Source organism: Arvicanthis niloticus, chromosome 23 (genome assembly GCF_011762505.2).
Source record: "Arvicanthis niloticus isolate mArvNil1 chromosome 23, mArvNil1.pat.X, whole genome shotgun sequence".
Classification (NCBI taxonomy): Eukaryota; Metazoa; Chordata; class Mammalia; order Rodentia; family Muridae; genus Arvicanthis; species Arvicanthis niloticus.
Window position 1 is genome coordinate 28,958,263 of NC_133430.1, and position 16,624 is coordinate 28,974,886.

At 42.3% G+C, this 16,624-nt stretch overlaps 1 protein-coding gene across 1 annotated transcript in view; it reads left to right on the forward strand.

Moving 5' to 3' along the window:
- The window catches only part of Snw1 (SNW domain containing 1), a 23,788-nt gene continuing 7,164 nt past the window's right edge, over positions 1-16,624 (forward strand). Inside the window, exons 1-8 of the mRNA XM_076921547.1 lie at positions 1-143; positions 4,263-4,416; positions 7,904-8,065; positions 12,020-12,115; positions 12,206-12,312; positions 13,313-13,417; positions 14,378-14,447; positions 14,983-15,048. Coding sequence (XP_076777662.1) covers positions 130-143; positions 4,263-4,416; positions 7,904-8,065; positions 12,020-12,115; positions 12,206-12,312; positions 13,313-13,417; positions 14,378-14,447; positions 14,983-15,048 — 774 coding nt within the window. The 5' untranslated portion in view covers positions 1-129. The remainder of the gene's footprint in view (positions 144-4,262; positions 4,417-7,903; positions 8,066-12,019; positions 12,116-12,205; positions 12,313-13,312; positions 13,418-14,377; positions 14,448-14,982; positions 15,049-16,624) is intronic.

Genomic DNA, 16,624 nt, shown 5'->3' on the forward strand with positions numbered 1-16,624 from the left:
GAACTACAAGGCCCAGAGGGCCGTGCGGTCAGGGCGCCTGCGCAGTGATCAATTTTTAATTGGGTTCCTCGTTCCCGGGTAAGAGTCGCCCCGCGACGCTGTGGCCTGCGCAGGAAGAAGCGGAAGAAGATGGCGCTCACCAGGTGGGTTGTTGATTTGTTTCCTCGATACGGAAGGGTCTGGAGTACACATCTTGTCCTTTTTTCTGCCCGGACTAATCTGTCTGTGACCTGGCCTGGGACGCAGAAGTAAGCTGACCAAAACCATGGCTGGGACCTATTCTCGGTCTTTCTTGGCGACTAGGCCGCGCCGAAGCCGGGGTCTTTCCTTAGGGGCTTCCCGGGTTGAGTTCGCCCCCTCCCTTTTCCGAGAGCCGCGACGTGGCTTTGCCACAAGGACCTCACATGTGCTACGCGTAAGCGGCGCGGTAGATTGGCTAGTGCCTTGTGGATTCCGATCTGAGGTAGCTGTGATGCGTAGTAGCGGCTTATTTATCCCTGCTGAGCAAAGCTCGCCAGTCTTGTGGCTTGCCAGCCGCTTGTATGCTTTGGGCTTCTCATTTTTTTCCTGCTACTCTCTCCTCCGAAACAAAGATTTTTGCAAAAAACAAAGAGTTGGGAACGTCCAAGAACCGACCAAAATTTTTTTCATTGACAGCAGTAGGGGCTGCTGTTTACTAAGTGCGAGCAGCTGCGCGCTTTAACTTTGGACCATAGAATTTCTTTTGTACATGGAACCACCTCCGACTTTTGCTGTTCCTGGTTGCCCTGGTTACCGTATGTAAAGTGTTCCAGCCTTTAAGAAAAAGATGCTAAGTAGGAGACTTCCAAAAAGTTATGTAATTCCTAAATGCTCCAAGTGGAAAAACTTTCCATGAGAACTCAGCTGGAAAAGTCTGATTTTAAAGAAGGTGTTCATTTTAGGACATTTGGCTTAGACATAGACTGTCTAACCCACTTCTCATATTTTTCCTGACTCGTAACAGTATGAATCCTAAAAATATTTTGATCATGGGAATTAAGATTTGCTTTACCTTAGAGGTTGTATATATAGAATGAAATATATTTTTTGTTACCAGAAGATGGACAAGTAGATACACAGATGAAAATAATTCAGGCAGGAGGATCTCTGAGTTCCAAGGCCAACCAGGTCTGTATAGGTAGTTTAATACAAGGATGAAAAAAAAAAAAAAAAAAAAAAAAAACTAGAACAACACTGTCCTGGTTAGCTTTAACTGTCTGCTTAGATCCTAGTAAAAAGGTATCAGGCAAAAGAATTGCCTAGATCAGATTGACCTATGGACATGTCTGTGGGGATTGTTTTCTTTACTAAGAGACGCAGGAAGATCCAAACCACTATGGGCAGCACCATTCCCTAGGCAGGTGGTTCTGGACAGAGTAAGAAAGCTTGATGATTATTAGCCACTCTGCAACACAGCAAGCAGTTTCAGGTGCCTTTCCTGCCTTCTTGCCTCCCTCCTCCTTTTTCTGCAAGAAAGTAGGTCCCTCTTTTGATTGTGGGTTTTCTCTAGCTGCCTTGACGACCCTTGGTGGATTGTAACCTGTAATTTTAAGACAAATGTACTGGCTGGTTTTGTGTTTCAACTTGACACAAGCTGAATTTATCACATAGATAGGAGCCTCCCTTGAGGAAATGCCTCCTTGAGATCCTGCTGTAATTAGTGTTCAAGGGGGTAGGGCCCAGCCAGTTGTGGGTGGCGCCATCCCTAGGCTGGTAGTCCTGGGTTTTATAAGAAAGCAAGCTGAGCAAGCCAGGAGAAGCAGTCCAGTAAGCAGCACCCCTCCATGGCCTCTGCATCAGCTCCTGCCTCTAAGTTCCTGTCTTGTGTGAGCCCCTTTCCTGACTTCCTTTGATGATGAACAGCAATGTGGAAGTATAAGCTGAATAAACCCTTTCCTCCCCTACTTGCTTCTTGGTCATGTTTTGTGCAAGATTACAAATCCTGACTAAGACAACAAATAAGCCTCTCGTCCTTTAAATTTTTTTTTTCCGGGAGTATTTTAACAAAAGCAACGGAAATGAAACTATAGCCAACAGATGATGCTTACTTGTGTGTACTGGCCTTGGTTATGCTGACTAAGTGTTAGAGGTAGCAAGAATTCAAGACTTTTTCAGGCATTATGATATAGATTACTAGGACTATGAGGGCAAAGGTTAAATTTGAAATGGATGCACACAAGAAAAACACCAAGGGTGTAGTGTGTATCCTGTGCTTATTGTAGCAATGGTGAAAAGTGATACATCAAAACAACCAGGCTTGGGACTACAAAGGTTTCGGTTAGCTTTCATTTGTTTGTTTTTAAGTGTCATTTATTAAAAACTAGCAAATACAGGCTGGAGAAACACCTCAGTGGTTCAAAGCATTGGTGTAGAGGACCTGGTTTGATTCCCAGCACCTGCATGGCGGCTCATAACCATCTATAACTTCAGTTTAGGAATCTGACACCCTCTTCCAGTCTCTGAAGGCACCAGGCATGTATGTGGTACATAGACATACATCCAGGCAAAGCACTCATACACATAAAAATGAAATGAGCCTACTTTTTTTGAGAACTCAAAACAAGCATTGAATATATTGGCTTGTATGTGTGTGTGTTTTGTTTCATTTTGCCTTGCCTTCATGAACTGTCCTAGCAAATGCATCAAAGAGGGGAGGAAGGTGTTAGGTCCCAGTGGCTGCACCTGTAGAGGTCAGTGATGCCTTATGCTCTCACTAACAGGCTAAGCACAGGAACCTCTCCCCTATAGAGTTTTGTTTTTGTTTTTTGGGGTGTTGTTGTTGTTTGGTTTTGGTTTTTTGAAACAGTGTTTCTCTGTGTAGACCTGGCTGACCTGGAATGTGCTCTGTAGACCAGGTTGGCCTGGCCATACAGATCCACCTGCCTCTGCCTCCCAAGTGGTACTAAGGTCTCCATCATGCTCCACCTTCTGTTGCCTTTATTAAAGGAACTGGTCACCCAAAATCCATCTCAGCACGCCTCTGTACTGTGAATCTGAAGAGAATATTTAATATTTAAAACAGTGGGGACCCCAGTTTTAGTCAGTGGAACCAAAGTACTGGTAACCAAGTCTCCAGTTGTTGTTGGAAATAGAGGCAGTCTGTTTGTGTTGAGTCCTCAGTCTCTGGGTACTGAATTGAATTAGGAAGTGCCTAGTTACAGTCTTCTGGAGTATCACTTGTTTGCTGGGTGTGTGGGAAAAGTCCTTCGCATACCTGGTGTCCTGTGTTGTATTGGTTATTTGGTGAGATGGTAAGGTAAGCTTCCTGTGTCTTTTTACACTGTATCCTCATGAGCTTACTTCCATTAGGAAAGAGATTACATGAGAAAGAAATAATGATAATGCAAATGATGCAGCTGGGGTAAGGCGTTAGAATGTAAATTTTAAAGTTTTGGGTACAGGGCCAGCACGGGTGCCTTAGTGGATAGAAGCAGTTTACTTACTGCCAAACTCAAAGACCAGGAGGTCCATCTGTGGGACCCACGTAATGGGAAGAGAGAACTGATTCCCACAGTTGTCTTTACATTTTCAACAGTGCCATGACGCATATACAAACTGAATAAAAATGTGAGTCTGGCTGAGTGTAGTGATGTGTGCTTTTAATCCTAGCTCTTGGTAGGCAGAGACAAGCAGACATCTGAATTTGAGGTAGCCTGGTGAGACCCTTAATAAGTAAGTTTAAAAACATTCCTAGTAAATCTTTAGTATTTTTTTGGCAAAGGTTTTGAGGTGGCTTGTTTAAAGACAAGAAGACTGCCCTGATGTAAAACCATGAATGCAAAGGGCAGAGTGAATCACTTGGAAATGTTGGAGCAGCTCCTGTTACCAGACAGGACTGGGACAGTTAGGGACAAAAGAGGCGCAGGATGCAGTTCCTATCCTCAGGCCTGGGCTTCCTGATTAGATCTTGGTAAGAGAAAATTAGGAAGGATTTTTAGGAAACCATGCACTGTAGGTTGGCTTCTGTATAAAGTATAGGAAAACACAGAAACCTGCAGCTTATCAGCTTTGTAATACACACACACACACACACACCTGTTTTTAAGTCAGGACAAGCATTTGCTCTTAGAATAGTCAAGGGGTTTTTACTCTTTGTCTCTGAGTAATTTTTTTCCTTTCCATATGTAAGAATGTAATAGATACTAAATTGCTTCTAAAAATCATTAAAAAGTCTATGTGTTGAGCAAAGGAATATTGTAGCTGAATTGTGATAATTAAATTCTGACTTTGATTTCCTGTAGCTTTTTACCTGCGCCTACTCAGCTATCTCAGGACCAACTTGAAGCTGAAGAAAGGGCAAGATCTCAGCGATCACGGCAGACCTCTCTGGTCTCCTCTCGAAGGGAACCTCCCCCTTACGGATACAGGAAAGGCTGGATTCCGAGACTGTTAGAGGTAAGTGTGGCTGAAGTGTATTACTGTACACTTGTAAGATAAATTTGAACCCTGGAGGGTGCTTGTTAGCAGCTGTGCAGTGTTGAGTTCAGAAAATAAGTTCTTCCTTGCAAAGGCTTTCTTCTTGTTTATTGTCATGGTCGGTGATCACCAGAGAATCACTGCTTTGCTTATTGTGCTGAACTATTCAACTTGTACAAAAGGAGCTAGCATACCTTTACAGATGTAGGCACATGAACAGTAATGGGAGAGTGTGATACAAATACAAAGAGGCAGATGGCCTGGCAGGAAGCAGTGCTTGCTGCACAAACCTGACAGTTTGAGTTTGATTGCACAGTGGAAAGAGAGGCTGGGTTCCCAATCCTTGGTTAACATGCACTGTGTTGTGGGTAGGTGCCCCCACCTCTGTCTCTCTTTCCTTCCCTCTCCTCCTCTCTCTGTCACACATACACTAGTAATAATAAATACAAATTTGAAATCTTTGTAAGGAGAAGAATCAGAGACGGTTTGCATTTGAGTTGTGTTCATCCCTACCCCACCTTCAAGAGTGAAAATAATACCATGTCATAACTGAAGAGATAAGGGTCAGGGGAAACCCCAGGAGTGTCTGTCGCCTTTGTCAGTTGATTTCTCTGTGTGCTTTTTAAATCTTCAGTTCGAGAATGTTAGCACATACCTGGTCATGATATTACATACATTGTTTTTAGGAGTATGAAAGCTAAACTGGTTGATTTGGTAGAAGCAAAGATCTTTTTGTACCTCTGATTTGTCTCCAGAGAACAGATTTCCTTGACAGCCCCTATGTAACTGATTACTCGGAATCCTGTGCATGCTTCCTTACATATCTTTTCCCAATTTCACATATTTGCCCATCTTCCTTATCTGGAGAGAAAAGTAAACATTCGAGACTTAACCTATCTTGGCTGAAGAGATGGCTTAGCTGTTACTAGATTTATATATTGTGTTTATATCAAATGGTCTCCCCTTAGCCTGGATATAGTGGTGCATGCCTATAGTCCAAGCACTCAGGTGGCAGAGGCAGGCAGATTGTGAGTTTGAGGCCAGCCTGGTCTACAGAGTGAGTTCCAGGACAGCCAGGGCTATACAGGGAAACTGTCTCAAAATAAAAATCAGAGTAAGAGCTATGTCTGGGTGTTTTGCCTGCACGTGCATCTGTGCACCACATTCATACAGGGCCCTTGGAGGTCAGAAGAGGGCCTTGCAACAGGACTTACAAGTGGGTCCTGGGAACCAGATCTGAGTTCTCTGCATCGAGCAGCCAGGGCTTTTAAGCACCGAGCCAACTCTCCAGGCCGTGTAGCACTTCCCTACCTGGGGATGGCATCTGCCTTATACATGTGGTCTACGCCTTTCTTAGTGTGCCTCCAGGTGTGTTTCTAGTACCTTTGAATGGAAACATTGCTTATCATCTTGCCCAAAGCCTTCTGCGCTGTCTCTCCCTTGTTTGCCATGCCTCTGTCAGGTCAAGAAACTGAGCACCTGACAGGGCCCACCCTGCCTTGCTGTAACATAGCCCTGGGTTTTGTTGGGTTTTGTTTTGTCTGTGTTCTCATTTGGTCTTTATGAATCCTGATGTGCAAAGCCTGTCTTGCTGTTAAGGATTTTGTTTTGGTTTTGTTCTGTCTGGAATTAGTGAGATACATGACAAGATGGGAAGGCATTCCAGCCTCCTGGATAATCTATTCCTGTCTGCAGCCAAAAAGTAGTGGTGGCAGGCATTATATAATTGTACTTAGTGTCCTTTTTGAGAGGTTATAGATGTGTTGTGGGTGGGGCTTTCCCTGGATTACAGAGTGGGGACAGCACACTTCACTTTTCATACAAGAGAGCCTTTGAGCTTTCTGACATCTGGTGGCTGTTAGCTTTTCTAGCCTTAATTGATTATCAAAGGTTTCATATATCCTGGCAGATCAGAGCAGTTCATTTGGAAATCGAAGTTGAGTGGCCAGCTAATCTGAAGATGCCAGGGTGCTTTTCGGGGAGTGGCTATTCTCTGAAGAAGGCATTTTGTTGTAGTTTTCACAGTAAAAGCTGTGATTTTCTGACAGTGTTAGCAAGCACATAATGCTACTGCTACAGTTGTGAAGTGCTGATTACAGTCGAAGACCTCCAGTGAGTCTTAGCAAGTGTCAGATTGATGGTCTGAGTACAGGAAGGAAGGAACTTGTCTTAGGAAGACTTGATTTCTGCCTAATTTACAATATAGCTCTTTTTCACTTGATTCCTTCATTTTCAAAATCTCAAACCTCAACCCTCTCCAGTAAATAAACGTATTGTGGCTAGGAATTCACATCCAAGATTTAATGAAATACTCTGTGAAAAAAAAAAAAACTTACAAAAATAAGTTTATTTTTCAGTAAATACCCTCTTGTTAATGAATTTCACTTTTTTTCTAGTATTCTTGGTGACGGTGGTTGAGTATACCTTAAGTAATCTATTTAGGACCCAAAATTGTTCCAACTTTAGAGGTTGTTTGTTTGGTTTTCATTTTAATATTTATTTATTTATTTGGTTTTCCGAGACAGGGTTTCTCTGTGTAGCCCTGGCTGTTCTGGAACTCACTCTGTAGACCAGGCTGGCCTCGAACTCAGAAATCCACCTGCCTCTGCCTCCCAAGTGCTGGGATTAAAGGCGTGCACCACCACTGCCCAGCACATTTTTCAGTTTTAAATCAACACACACTTTCTTTCTTTCTCTCTCTCTCTCTCTCTCTTTCTCCCTCTCTTCTCTCTCACTCCCTCTTCTCCTCCACCTCCACCTCCCTTCTTGCTTCAAAAAAAGAAAAAGAAAATGGTTCCCTTGTGTCTGAGTTTGGGGTTTATGGCTGTGAAGAGACATTGTGATCAAGGCTGCTCTTATAAAGGAAAACATTTAATTGGGGCTGGCTTGCAGTTTCAGAGTGCAGTCCATTATCACGGTGAGAAGCATGGTAGTGTCCAGGCAGACATGGTCCTGTAGAAAGACCTGAGAATTCTACATCTTGATCCAAAGGCAGCAGGAGACTGTGCCACATGGGCATTGCCTGAGCATATAACAGACGGCAAAGCCTATCCTCACAGTGATCACAGCAACAAGACCACGCCTCCTAATAGTGCCACTCCCTATGGGCCAAGCATTCACACCTGTTTGTCTGTGGGCCATAACCTATTCAAACCACCACTGCTTGGATCTTCCTTTGTTTGATTTTCTTGGTTGAGCCTTTCATGTGTGTTATTTCTTTAAAGGCCCTCACAGCCACTCCACTGAAAGTATGACAGTGCCTCTTCCCGGAACATGCATGATCCTCATGGTCCTTCCTACACGCAGTCTGTTTTTATACCTTTGCCCACTAAATGTCGTCTGCACAAGATGAAACCCTTGCTTTTGTTTACCGATGTCTCTCAGACCCAGCATAGATTTGCTAACTTGAATGATCTGCTACTTACTACTAAATATTCTTTTTTACTTCTTTTCTTGAAATATGCAGGATTTTGGAGATGGAGGTGCTTTCCCAGAAATCCATGTGGCCCAGTATCCTCTGGATATGGGGCGAAAGAAAAAAATGTCAAATGCACTAGCCATTCAGGTGGATCCAGAAGGGAAAATCAAATATGATGCAATTGCTCGACAGGGACAGTCCAAAGACAAGGTAATCCTCCTTGGGTTTGTTTGTTTGCTTTTCTTATGGATAACTATTTTGTGAAGTATATTACATTTTGTGGAAATGATAAACCACTTGCTGTTGTGGGTTATGTCAAAGCATCAGTGAAATTGGGGCTGGAGACATAGCTTAGTGGTTACAGACACTTGTTCTTGCAAAGGATCTGAGTTCAGTTTCCATCACTCACCCATGACTTCAGTTTCAGGGCATCTGATGCCATCTTCTGATGCCAGCCGTACTAGGACTGCACATGCATATGCTCAGGCAGAACATCCATGTGCATACAGTAAAGCAAATAGACCTTTATAAGAAAAGATAGCAGTGAAGTTAGGGCTCTTACTGATGGTAAGTCGCCTGCTTGGTGTATACAAAGCTCTGGGTCCAGCTGTAAAATCTCTATAAAATACACTATATAACTATGAGTAAACTGGATTAACTTTGTGACTGACAGTGACATTGTGCCTTGGAATTCTGTGGAGCTCGGTAATACTTTGCTCTCCCCTTTAAAGTCTTGGCATATAGCCCAAGCTAGCCTTGAGCTGAGACATTCTTGCCTTTACCCTCCCCGTTGCTGTAGGCCACACCCAGCAGTGACAGCTTTTGTACTTAGGTATTCGTTTTATGTTTCAAAAAGTTATTTGGCATTCTACAATTGCTGCCAAACTTTTAAGATCAGCAATTGCAGAATCTTAAAAAAAAAACAGTTTTGATTTTGGTCTTGTTAGAAATGAAACCCAGGGCCTCATGCATGCTAGGCAATTAATTGTTCTGCGCCTGTACTGTGCCCCGCCCCAAATCAGCTTTTACTTTTGTCTATAGACAAAAATTCCCCCCCCCCCCCCCCCCCCCCCGTGTATTTGAGGTGCTTTCTTTCTTTACTTTTTCTAGATGGAACTAGCGATCCAATCCATCCCAGGATGTTTGTATTATGCCAAGCCTAGGCTCTACCACGGAGCTACACCCCCAGTTCTTATTTGAATAGTTCATTTGGGTATAGCACAGACTGCTTTTGTCACCCTGCATCTTAAAGGGTAATCCAAAGACACAACATACAACTTGGTGTCATCACAGTGTGGCTCTACTCAGCTGAGGAGCTAGTGTGAAGGCCTACCTTTGTTCTTTCCCCTTAGTAGATTCAATGATGCTAAGACGGGCGAGCTTTCAGTGGGGCTTCACTTCTAGACTTCAGTTTGACCCTCTAGAGCAGTGGCTCTCAACCCATAGGTCACAACCCCTTCGGGGTTACATAGTAGACATCCTGCATATCAGATATTTATATTACAATTCATAACAGTAGGAAAATTATAGTTAGGAAGTCGCAACAAAGGAATTGTATGGTTGGGGTCAGCACAACATGAAGAACTGTATCAAAGAGTCAAAGCATTAGGAAGGTTGAGAACCACTGCCCTACAGTCACAAACATGTCCAGTGGTGGTGGTAGATATAAGAGTGGGGAAAAACACTTCATATTTGAGAAAAGTCTAAGGCCATTGTTCTCCATGCATTTAAAACATTGTTCTCCATGCATAAAACACTGATAAACTTCCTCACTCATGTGAGGAAGTCGTTCTTGGGATACATTTTGATAGAACTTGTGTGGACTTCAGTGATGTCTTAAAAGCCTGGCGTGTGCAGTTTCTTTCTGCAACTTAGTTTTGTGGAAAATGTTCTGTGATAGTACCTAAAGGAATGTCTTTAATCCCTCCTCCCAAACTCCCAACAGCTTCGGCTGACCTTGTGATAAATCCCATGTTGTTAACTTGTTTATGTACTGCCGACGACATCGTGGATATGTTGACAGGTTCACCTTTCAGTCAGACCTATTCTTGTCAACCCAGTGGTTGAATGACTTCCTGCTTTCTCTTTATGGTTTAAAGATGTTTTATTTTTACGTATATGAATATCTTAACTTGTCTTCCACGTGTGTGCCTGATGCCTGTAGAGGCCAGAAGAGGGTGCATCCATGCCTGGGCCTTCTCTTCTCTTGATGAGTAAATCCCTATGCTCTTTCCTTCAGGGTAGTTTTCAGATGACTCCTCCCAACCATGTTGTGTACTGAGATATGCTGAATTTCTTCAGCACATAAAGTTTCAAGCTGTATGCGAGGCTTTATAGTTAATTAACACAGAGGAATCCCGCTCTTCAGATGTCCTTCACTCTGCCTTGTCAGATGTTAGGATCTCACTGAAGATCGTATAAAGGGTTATTAACTTTGGAATACCCAAATAAGAAGCAGCAAGTGGCTCTTACGTACTGAATTAGCATTGAGACTATATCAGACATCCATGACTACTAGGAAGCCATGTACTTAGAAGCTCCCTGTAATGTCTACCGTGTAAAAGTGGTTAACTCTTGGTAATCTCACTGCTCTCTTCTACCATGTTAGAGAATTTTCGATTTGTGGTGGTGTAGATTTTTCCACCCTAAAAAGAAGTAAGACGTTTGAGGTGGGTTACTGCTATGTGATCCTCACGTCCTGATCCTTACTCTTGTCATTATTGTGTGTTTCTGGGTTCCTTATAGAATGAACACTCAGAAACGATGATGCTATTGATGGCTCATACGTCAGTAGTTAGACCTGAGCTAAATTCTCTCTTTTCCAATCCTTTTCATTCTTCAAAAAGTAAGCTAGATATTTCACTTTATAGCTCTGGGAAATTAATAGCTTGTGTAGAATGTTCTGAGCCAGGCACTCGAGGTACATGTGATCTGTGGACCTACCTTATTGGAGGATGAGTTAGGAACTTTGCTGGTCCTGATAGAATTCATAAAGTAGTCCTAAAATTGGGTATAGATAACAAGTTATGTACTGGGATAATTTGTTTTTGTTGTCAATTTGCTATAACCCCAGAATCACTTGGGAAGGGAGCTTCAGTTGAGGCATTGTCTAAATGGGGGTTGGCCATTTGTGGGGGACTATCTTGATAATTGATAGAAGTCAGCCCACTGTAGGCACCACCATTCCCTAGACAGAGAATTCCTGTGCTGTGTGAGAAAAGAGCTAAATGGGAGCAAACAGCAGAGGATCATTCATATCTCTGCTCCTGACTGGGTCTAATGGGACTAGCAGTTTGAGTTGCTGCCTTGACTTCTCTCAGTAACTCTGACTTGGAATTGTAAGCCAAATAAACCCAGTCCTCCCTGAGTTTTTTTGGTCAAGTTATCACTCACAAAAACAGAAATGAAACAAGAGAATACACATATTTGTTTTTCTCTTATTCTTACGGAAGAAAATATTCTGGTTTGTTTGTTGTTTTTTCATTTTGTTCTATTTCCTAGTTTTCGGATAGAATTGATTCCAGAAAACAGAAACGTTATAAATAGGATGAGGTCAGTGGAATTTTCTAGGCTCAGTGAATTTGTAAATTATTTAGTAACCTGACTTAAATTTTGATGAGTTTTTAATCCAAAAAATGGAGTTATAGGCAATTTATATTACTATATAAATTTCAAGTCCTAGTGAGCCTCAAATAGATCACTAGTGCATAAGATCTTGTTGGCAGAATGTGTTTGGATCCTGACTTGATTAGAGGATCTCAAATAATTAAATGTATGGGGTCAAGAGGAAGTTTTAGTTTGGAGCCAGAGCAGCAGTGTCTTTGTGTATTTTTTTAATTGTAAATATATTCATTACAATTTAAAGATTAGTTGATAAATATATACAAATATAATCTGAGCTATAAAATCTCCACTAGTTACATGTAAAATGACTGATCTGAAGAAACCAACTCAAAACCCTCATTCCCCAGCTCTACCTTTCTTAAATTATAAAAAATTGTGTATGTATTTTAACCAGTTTTAGTTTTAAAATCTGAACGACAAGACTAGGTATCCTAAATGTGTACATATGCTACAGGGACATACTGACATCTAGACTGACTTAATGAGGCTGCTTTTTCTACTCTCTGTATCCCTAAGCCTGCTTGTGTTTGAACACTCTAGGTCATTTACAGCAAATACACTGACCTGGTTCCAAAGGAGGTTATGAATGCAGATGACCCAGACCTGCAAAGGCCTGATGAAGAGGCAATTAAAGAGGTAACCAAGAGTTGATACATGTGATTATTTTAGATGACTTTATGTTCTTACTAATTTTCAAACCATTCAACATGATGCTTCTCCTTTCAGATAACAGAAAAGACAAGAGTCGCCTTGGAGAAGTCTGTGTCGCAGAAGGTTGCTGCAGCCATGCCAGTTCGTGCAGCTGACAAGCTGGCTCCTGCTCAGTATATCCGGTATGGAAGAATTAGTTGCATATCAAACTCAATAGGTGGGATTTTGATAACTGTCACCAGCCTACAAAGCCAGTTACAAACACATTATCTTAAATAATGAGTTTTGAAGCCTATTAACTCTTGCTTGCAGAAGTTCTTTAAAATGCCCATGTTAGTAACTGTTATAAGCTGGACGGGGTTGCACATGTGTAAGCAAAGTCCTATGGATCTCTGAGTTGTAGGACTGCCAGGGTTACCTGGTATGAGACCCTGTCTCAAGTTAACTGTTGTGATCTTCAGATGATTGTTTAGAATTTTGGGGGTTTTGATTTTTCAGGTTTTTTGGTTTTTGTTTTTGTTTTGTTTTTAGAATAAACCATTTCCTGTGGTATATGACCCAAATGACAATTGTTTATCATTTTTTATTATTATATTTAATAACCATTTATAACATTGCTTAATGTTGAGGGCCTTCAGTGGACTGTGTGAGGAATGATTGGAACTAGAACTAAAAGGAAAATAAAGAGTTGGTAGGGTTTTGCCTGTATGCCCAGTGCCCTACAAGGCCAGAAAGAGGGAGTCAGATTCTCTGGAATTGAAGTTATAGGCAGTGTGATCTGACATCCATGTTGGGGATTGTATCTGTGTCCTCTGGAAGAGCAGTCAGTGCTGTTAACTGCAGAGCCATCTTTCTGCCCCGGCAGATTTTTCCCAATAATGAAAATAAATCTAAAGTAGATGCTAGTTTTAGACCTGTGAGGCTGAGGAGGGATATTTCCCAGGTGGGTATGGAGAGGATGAGAAGGGAAGTCACTAAGCACTTAAGTGCACATCTTGTTTGTGATTCAGTTTCTTTTGCTCTTCTAGTCTGTTTCTGGCTGCCCTGCCTAAATGTATAGTGATTTTATATCAGGACTTTCTGCAAAGAGTTGAAAGTGTGGTCGCTTTGGACTGTAGTAGAAGACAGATACCTACCAAAAACACTTGAACTAATTACACCTTTTATATCTACTTTCTTTAGCTACACACCATCTCAGCAAGGAGTAGCATTCAATTCTGGAGCTAAACAGAGGGTTATTCGGATGGTAGAAATGCAGAAAGACCCAATGGAGCCACCAAGATTCAAGTAAGTATATGGCTTCACAAGGGTGAACTGCTGCTGTTTTAAAGTATCAAACAAGAGAAGGCTAGAGAGATGGCACAGTGGCTAAGAGCATTGACTGCTCTTCCAGAATTCAATTCCCAGCAACCACATGGTGGCTCAGATCCATCTGGGATCTAATGCCTTCTTCTGGTGTGTCTGAAGATAGCTACAGTGTACTTATATAAATATATTTATACTTTTAAGTATCAAACAAGAAAAGTGTTGCACATGTTCATCAACAGGTGAATAGATAAGCAAACATTGGTACATCAGTACATGGAATATTATTGGGCTGAGAAAAGTCTTTTCAGATGAGTCTGAAAGTAATTATGCTATATGAAAGAAGCCAGACAGAAACTCATAATGCAATGTTATGGTTCTCTGTGTGTGTGTGTGTGTGTGTGTGTGTGTGTGTGTGTGTGTGTATGTATACACTCTAGACAGTGGTGTCAGCTGGAAGGCTCAGCGGTTAAAGACACTTTCTGCCAAATTCCTTGAACTCACATGGCATGAGGCAAGAACCCACTCCTGCATAGTTGTTCTCTGACCTCCATACTTACCAGGGTACATGCATACCCACCTCACACACAGACAATAAATGAGTTAATTGTAAAGAATTCTAGAAAATGCAAATTTACACTTAATTACAGATGGTTGATGTGTGGCTGCCCATGGAGGAATGGGTGGATGGAAGAAAAGGGAGACATAATGGGTCATGCACAAGCTGAGGGGAGGAGAATGCTCACTGTCTAGACTGTGTTACCCAGGTATCTGGGTCATATGCCTCGTGTTTAATTAGTTGTGTGTCACTTATATCAAGCTGGGAGTATATTGTACTGTGCTGTGTTAACACTGTGAGGTGAATGGTGACAATGGCCACATTTACCGGCTGACAAAAGCAAGCTTTGAGCTCTGACTGTTGCACTCTGATTTATTCTTCAGGATTAATAAGAAAATCCCCCGGGGACCACCTTCCCCTCCAGCACCTGTGATGCACTCTCCTAGTCGGAAGGTAATCCTGCTATAGTAAAGTGCTTCTCACCTGTGGTTTCAGTTCTATGAACAGTCCCTCTGCCTTAGCTACATGTCACCACAGTGGTTACATTTTGTTTTTAATACATCATGAGATCAGATATAGACCCAGTTAAGACTAAAGTACAGTATAGTGTGCTTATGAGAGTGACTCTGTGGGAGCAGCAGATGTTGTCCCCTAGGTAGCTTGAGGTCTGAATTTAGGGGAGTGGACAGGTCCTGTTTGACTTGCACAGTTTGCATTTTCATCTGAAAGCTGCCCCGTTGCCCGACTCCTCTAAGTCAGCCATGGTTAAGTATAGAAGAGTGCTGTCCAGCATTTGTGATGGGCTGAACTCTTCTCTATTGTTCCTGTTAGCGCCCCTGTGGCTACAGTCCATGCCAGGAACACAGTATCCACTCTAGCAGGGATTTTACTGCAACTCTGTCCTGCGTCAGTAGAGATGCCCTTGGGGAGGTTGTATTTGAGTTTCGACTTACACTGTTACACAACTTGTCCTCTTGCCTGGTTTCAGATGACTGTGAAGGAGCAGCAGGAGTGGAAGATCCCTCCATGTATTTCCAACTGGAAGAACGCTAAGGTGATTACTTTCGCACACTGTCCCTTGGGACTGTCCCTGGGGACTGCTCAGGAAGGAGTTGCAGCCTGGGGACATTCCTTGAAGCTTAGCTCCTCAGTTAGCTTACCATTCCCAGTAGAAAGGACAACTGCTGGGAGCAGAGCTCAGTGGAAGTGCACACACTCAGCATCTGAGACCTGGTGTGCCCCAAAGAAATAGAGAGACAGCTTCATGGGACACTTTTAAACTACACTAGAAATGATGCTATGCCAGGCACTCAATGAAAATCTCTCTATTATATTATAGATATCAGAAACACGTAGATGTGTGTGTGTGTGTATGTATGTGTGTGTATGAGAGAGAGGGGGGTGGAGGGAGAGGGAAGGGGAAGGGAAGAGGGAGGGGAAAGAGAAGAGGGAGGGGGAAAGAGGAGAGAGAGAGAGAGAGAGAGAGAGAGAGAGAGAGAGAGAGAGAGAGAGAGAAAGAACACTTCTTTATTGAAGATAGAATTCTCCATGAAGGTCAAACTTCTAGGTTAGAATTATTTCCAAGAAAAAATTAAGCCAATCTCAATGTTCACAGGAAAAAAAAAAAACAACAGTTGAGCATTCAGGGGTAGGGAGGTGGTTGGGTTTCACTGCTTTATTTATTTACTTATTTCTTTCTGGCTCTTCTGCTGTGTAGCATTGCTCTTCACAGTGTTGTCAGGAGTGGTGTTACATGCTTGTGATTCCTGCACACAGGAAACGAAGCAGGAGGGCAACAAGCTGAAGGCTACTCTGGACTATATAGCAAGATCCTGTCTAAAAAATAAGTCCTAAAAATAAAACCTTTGTGTTGCAGGACCTGGTGGTACTCCTGAGGCAGGGGAATGTCTATAGGTCTGAGGCCAGTCTCATCTGATAATGAGTTTCAGGACAGCCAGGTTGCATAGAGAAACCCAAATACATAGAGAGACTCAAACAAACAAACAAACAAACAAACATCCTATGCATCTCAGGTGCCTGAGCTTCCAGAATCAGTGAGGATCTGTCAAATAAGGGATGCATTTCCTAATTCCTATTGCTTATAGGCTTGGAGTCCTACTCCATGACACACATTGATGGGTGAAGACAGCAACTATAAGCCAGGAATTAAATGTAAAATGACATAGTCATCCTCCACTGGGAAGGCTCTGGACCATCTTATTTTTTTAAATATTTTTTTAATATTTTTTTAATATTTTTTAATATATATATGTGATGCATACACTGTGCTGTCAAATACACCAGAAGAGGGAGGGCATCAGACCCCATTACAGATGGTTGTGAGCCACCATGAGGTTGCTGGGAATTGAGCTCAGGACCTCTGAAAGAGCAGTCAGTGCTCTTAACCGCTGAGCCATCTCTCCAGCCCCTCTGGACCATCTTATGTGATGTGATTCATAACTATGTAACCCTCTTATGTGTTGATGACTCTGAGACACTGTGGGTCTTTGTTTATCTCTGGATTCTTTTCAAATAGGAGGTTCTTTATGTTTCGCTTTGGGCCAAGGTCTCAGTTTGTTGTCTAGAACTTGCTGTTGTGGGCCAGGCTGGTCCTGAACTTGTAATGCTCT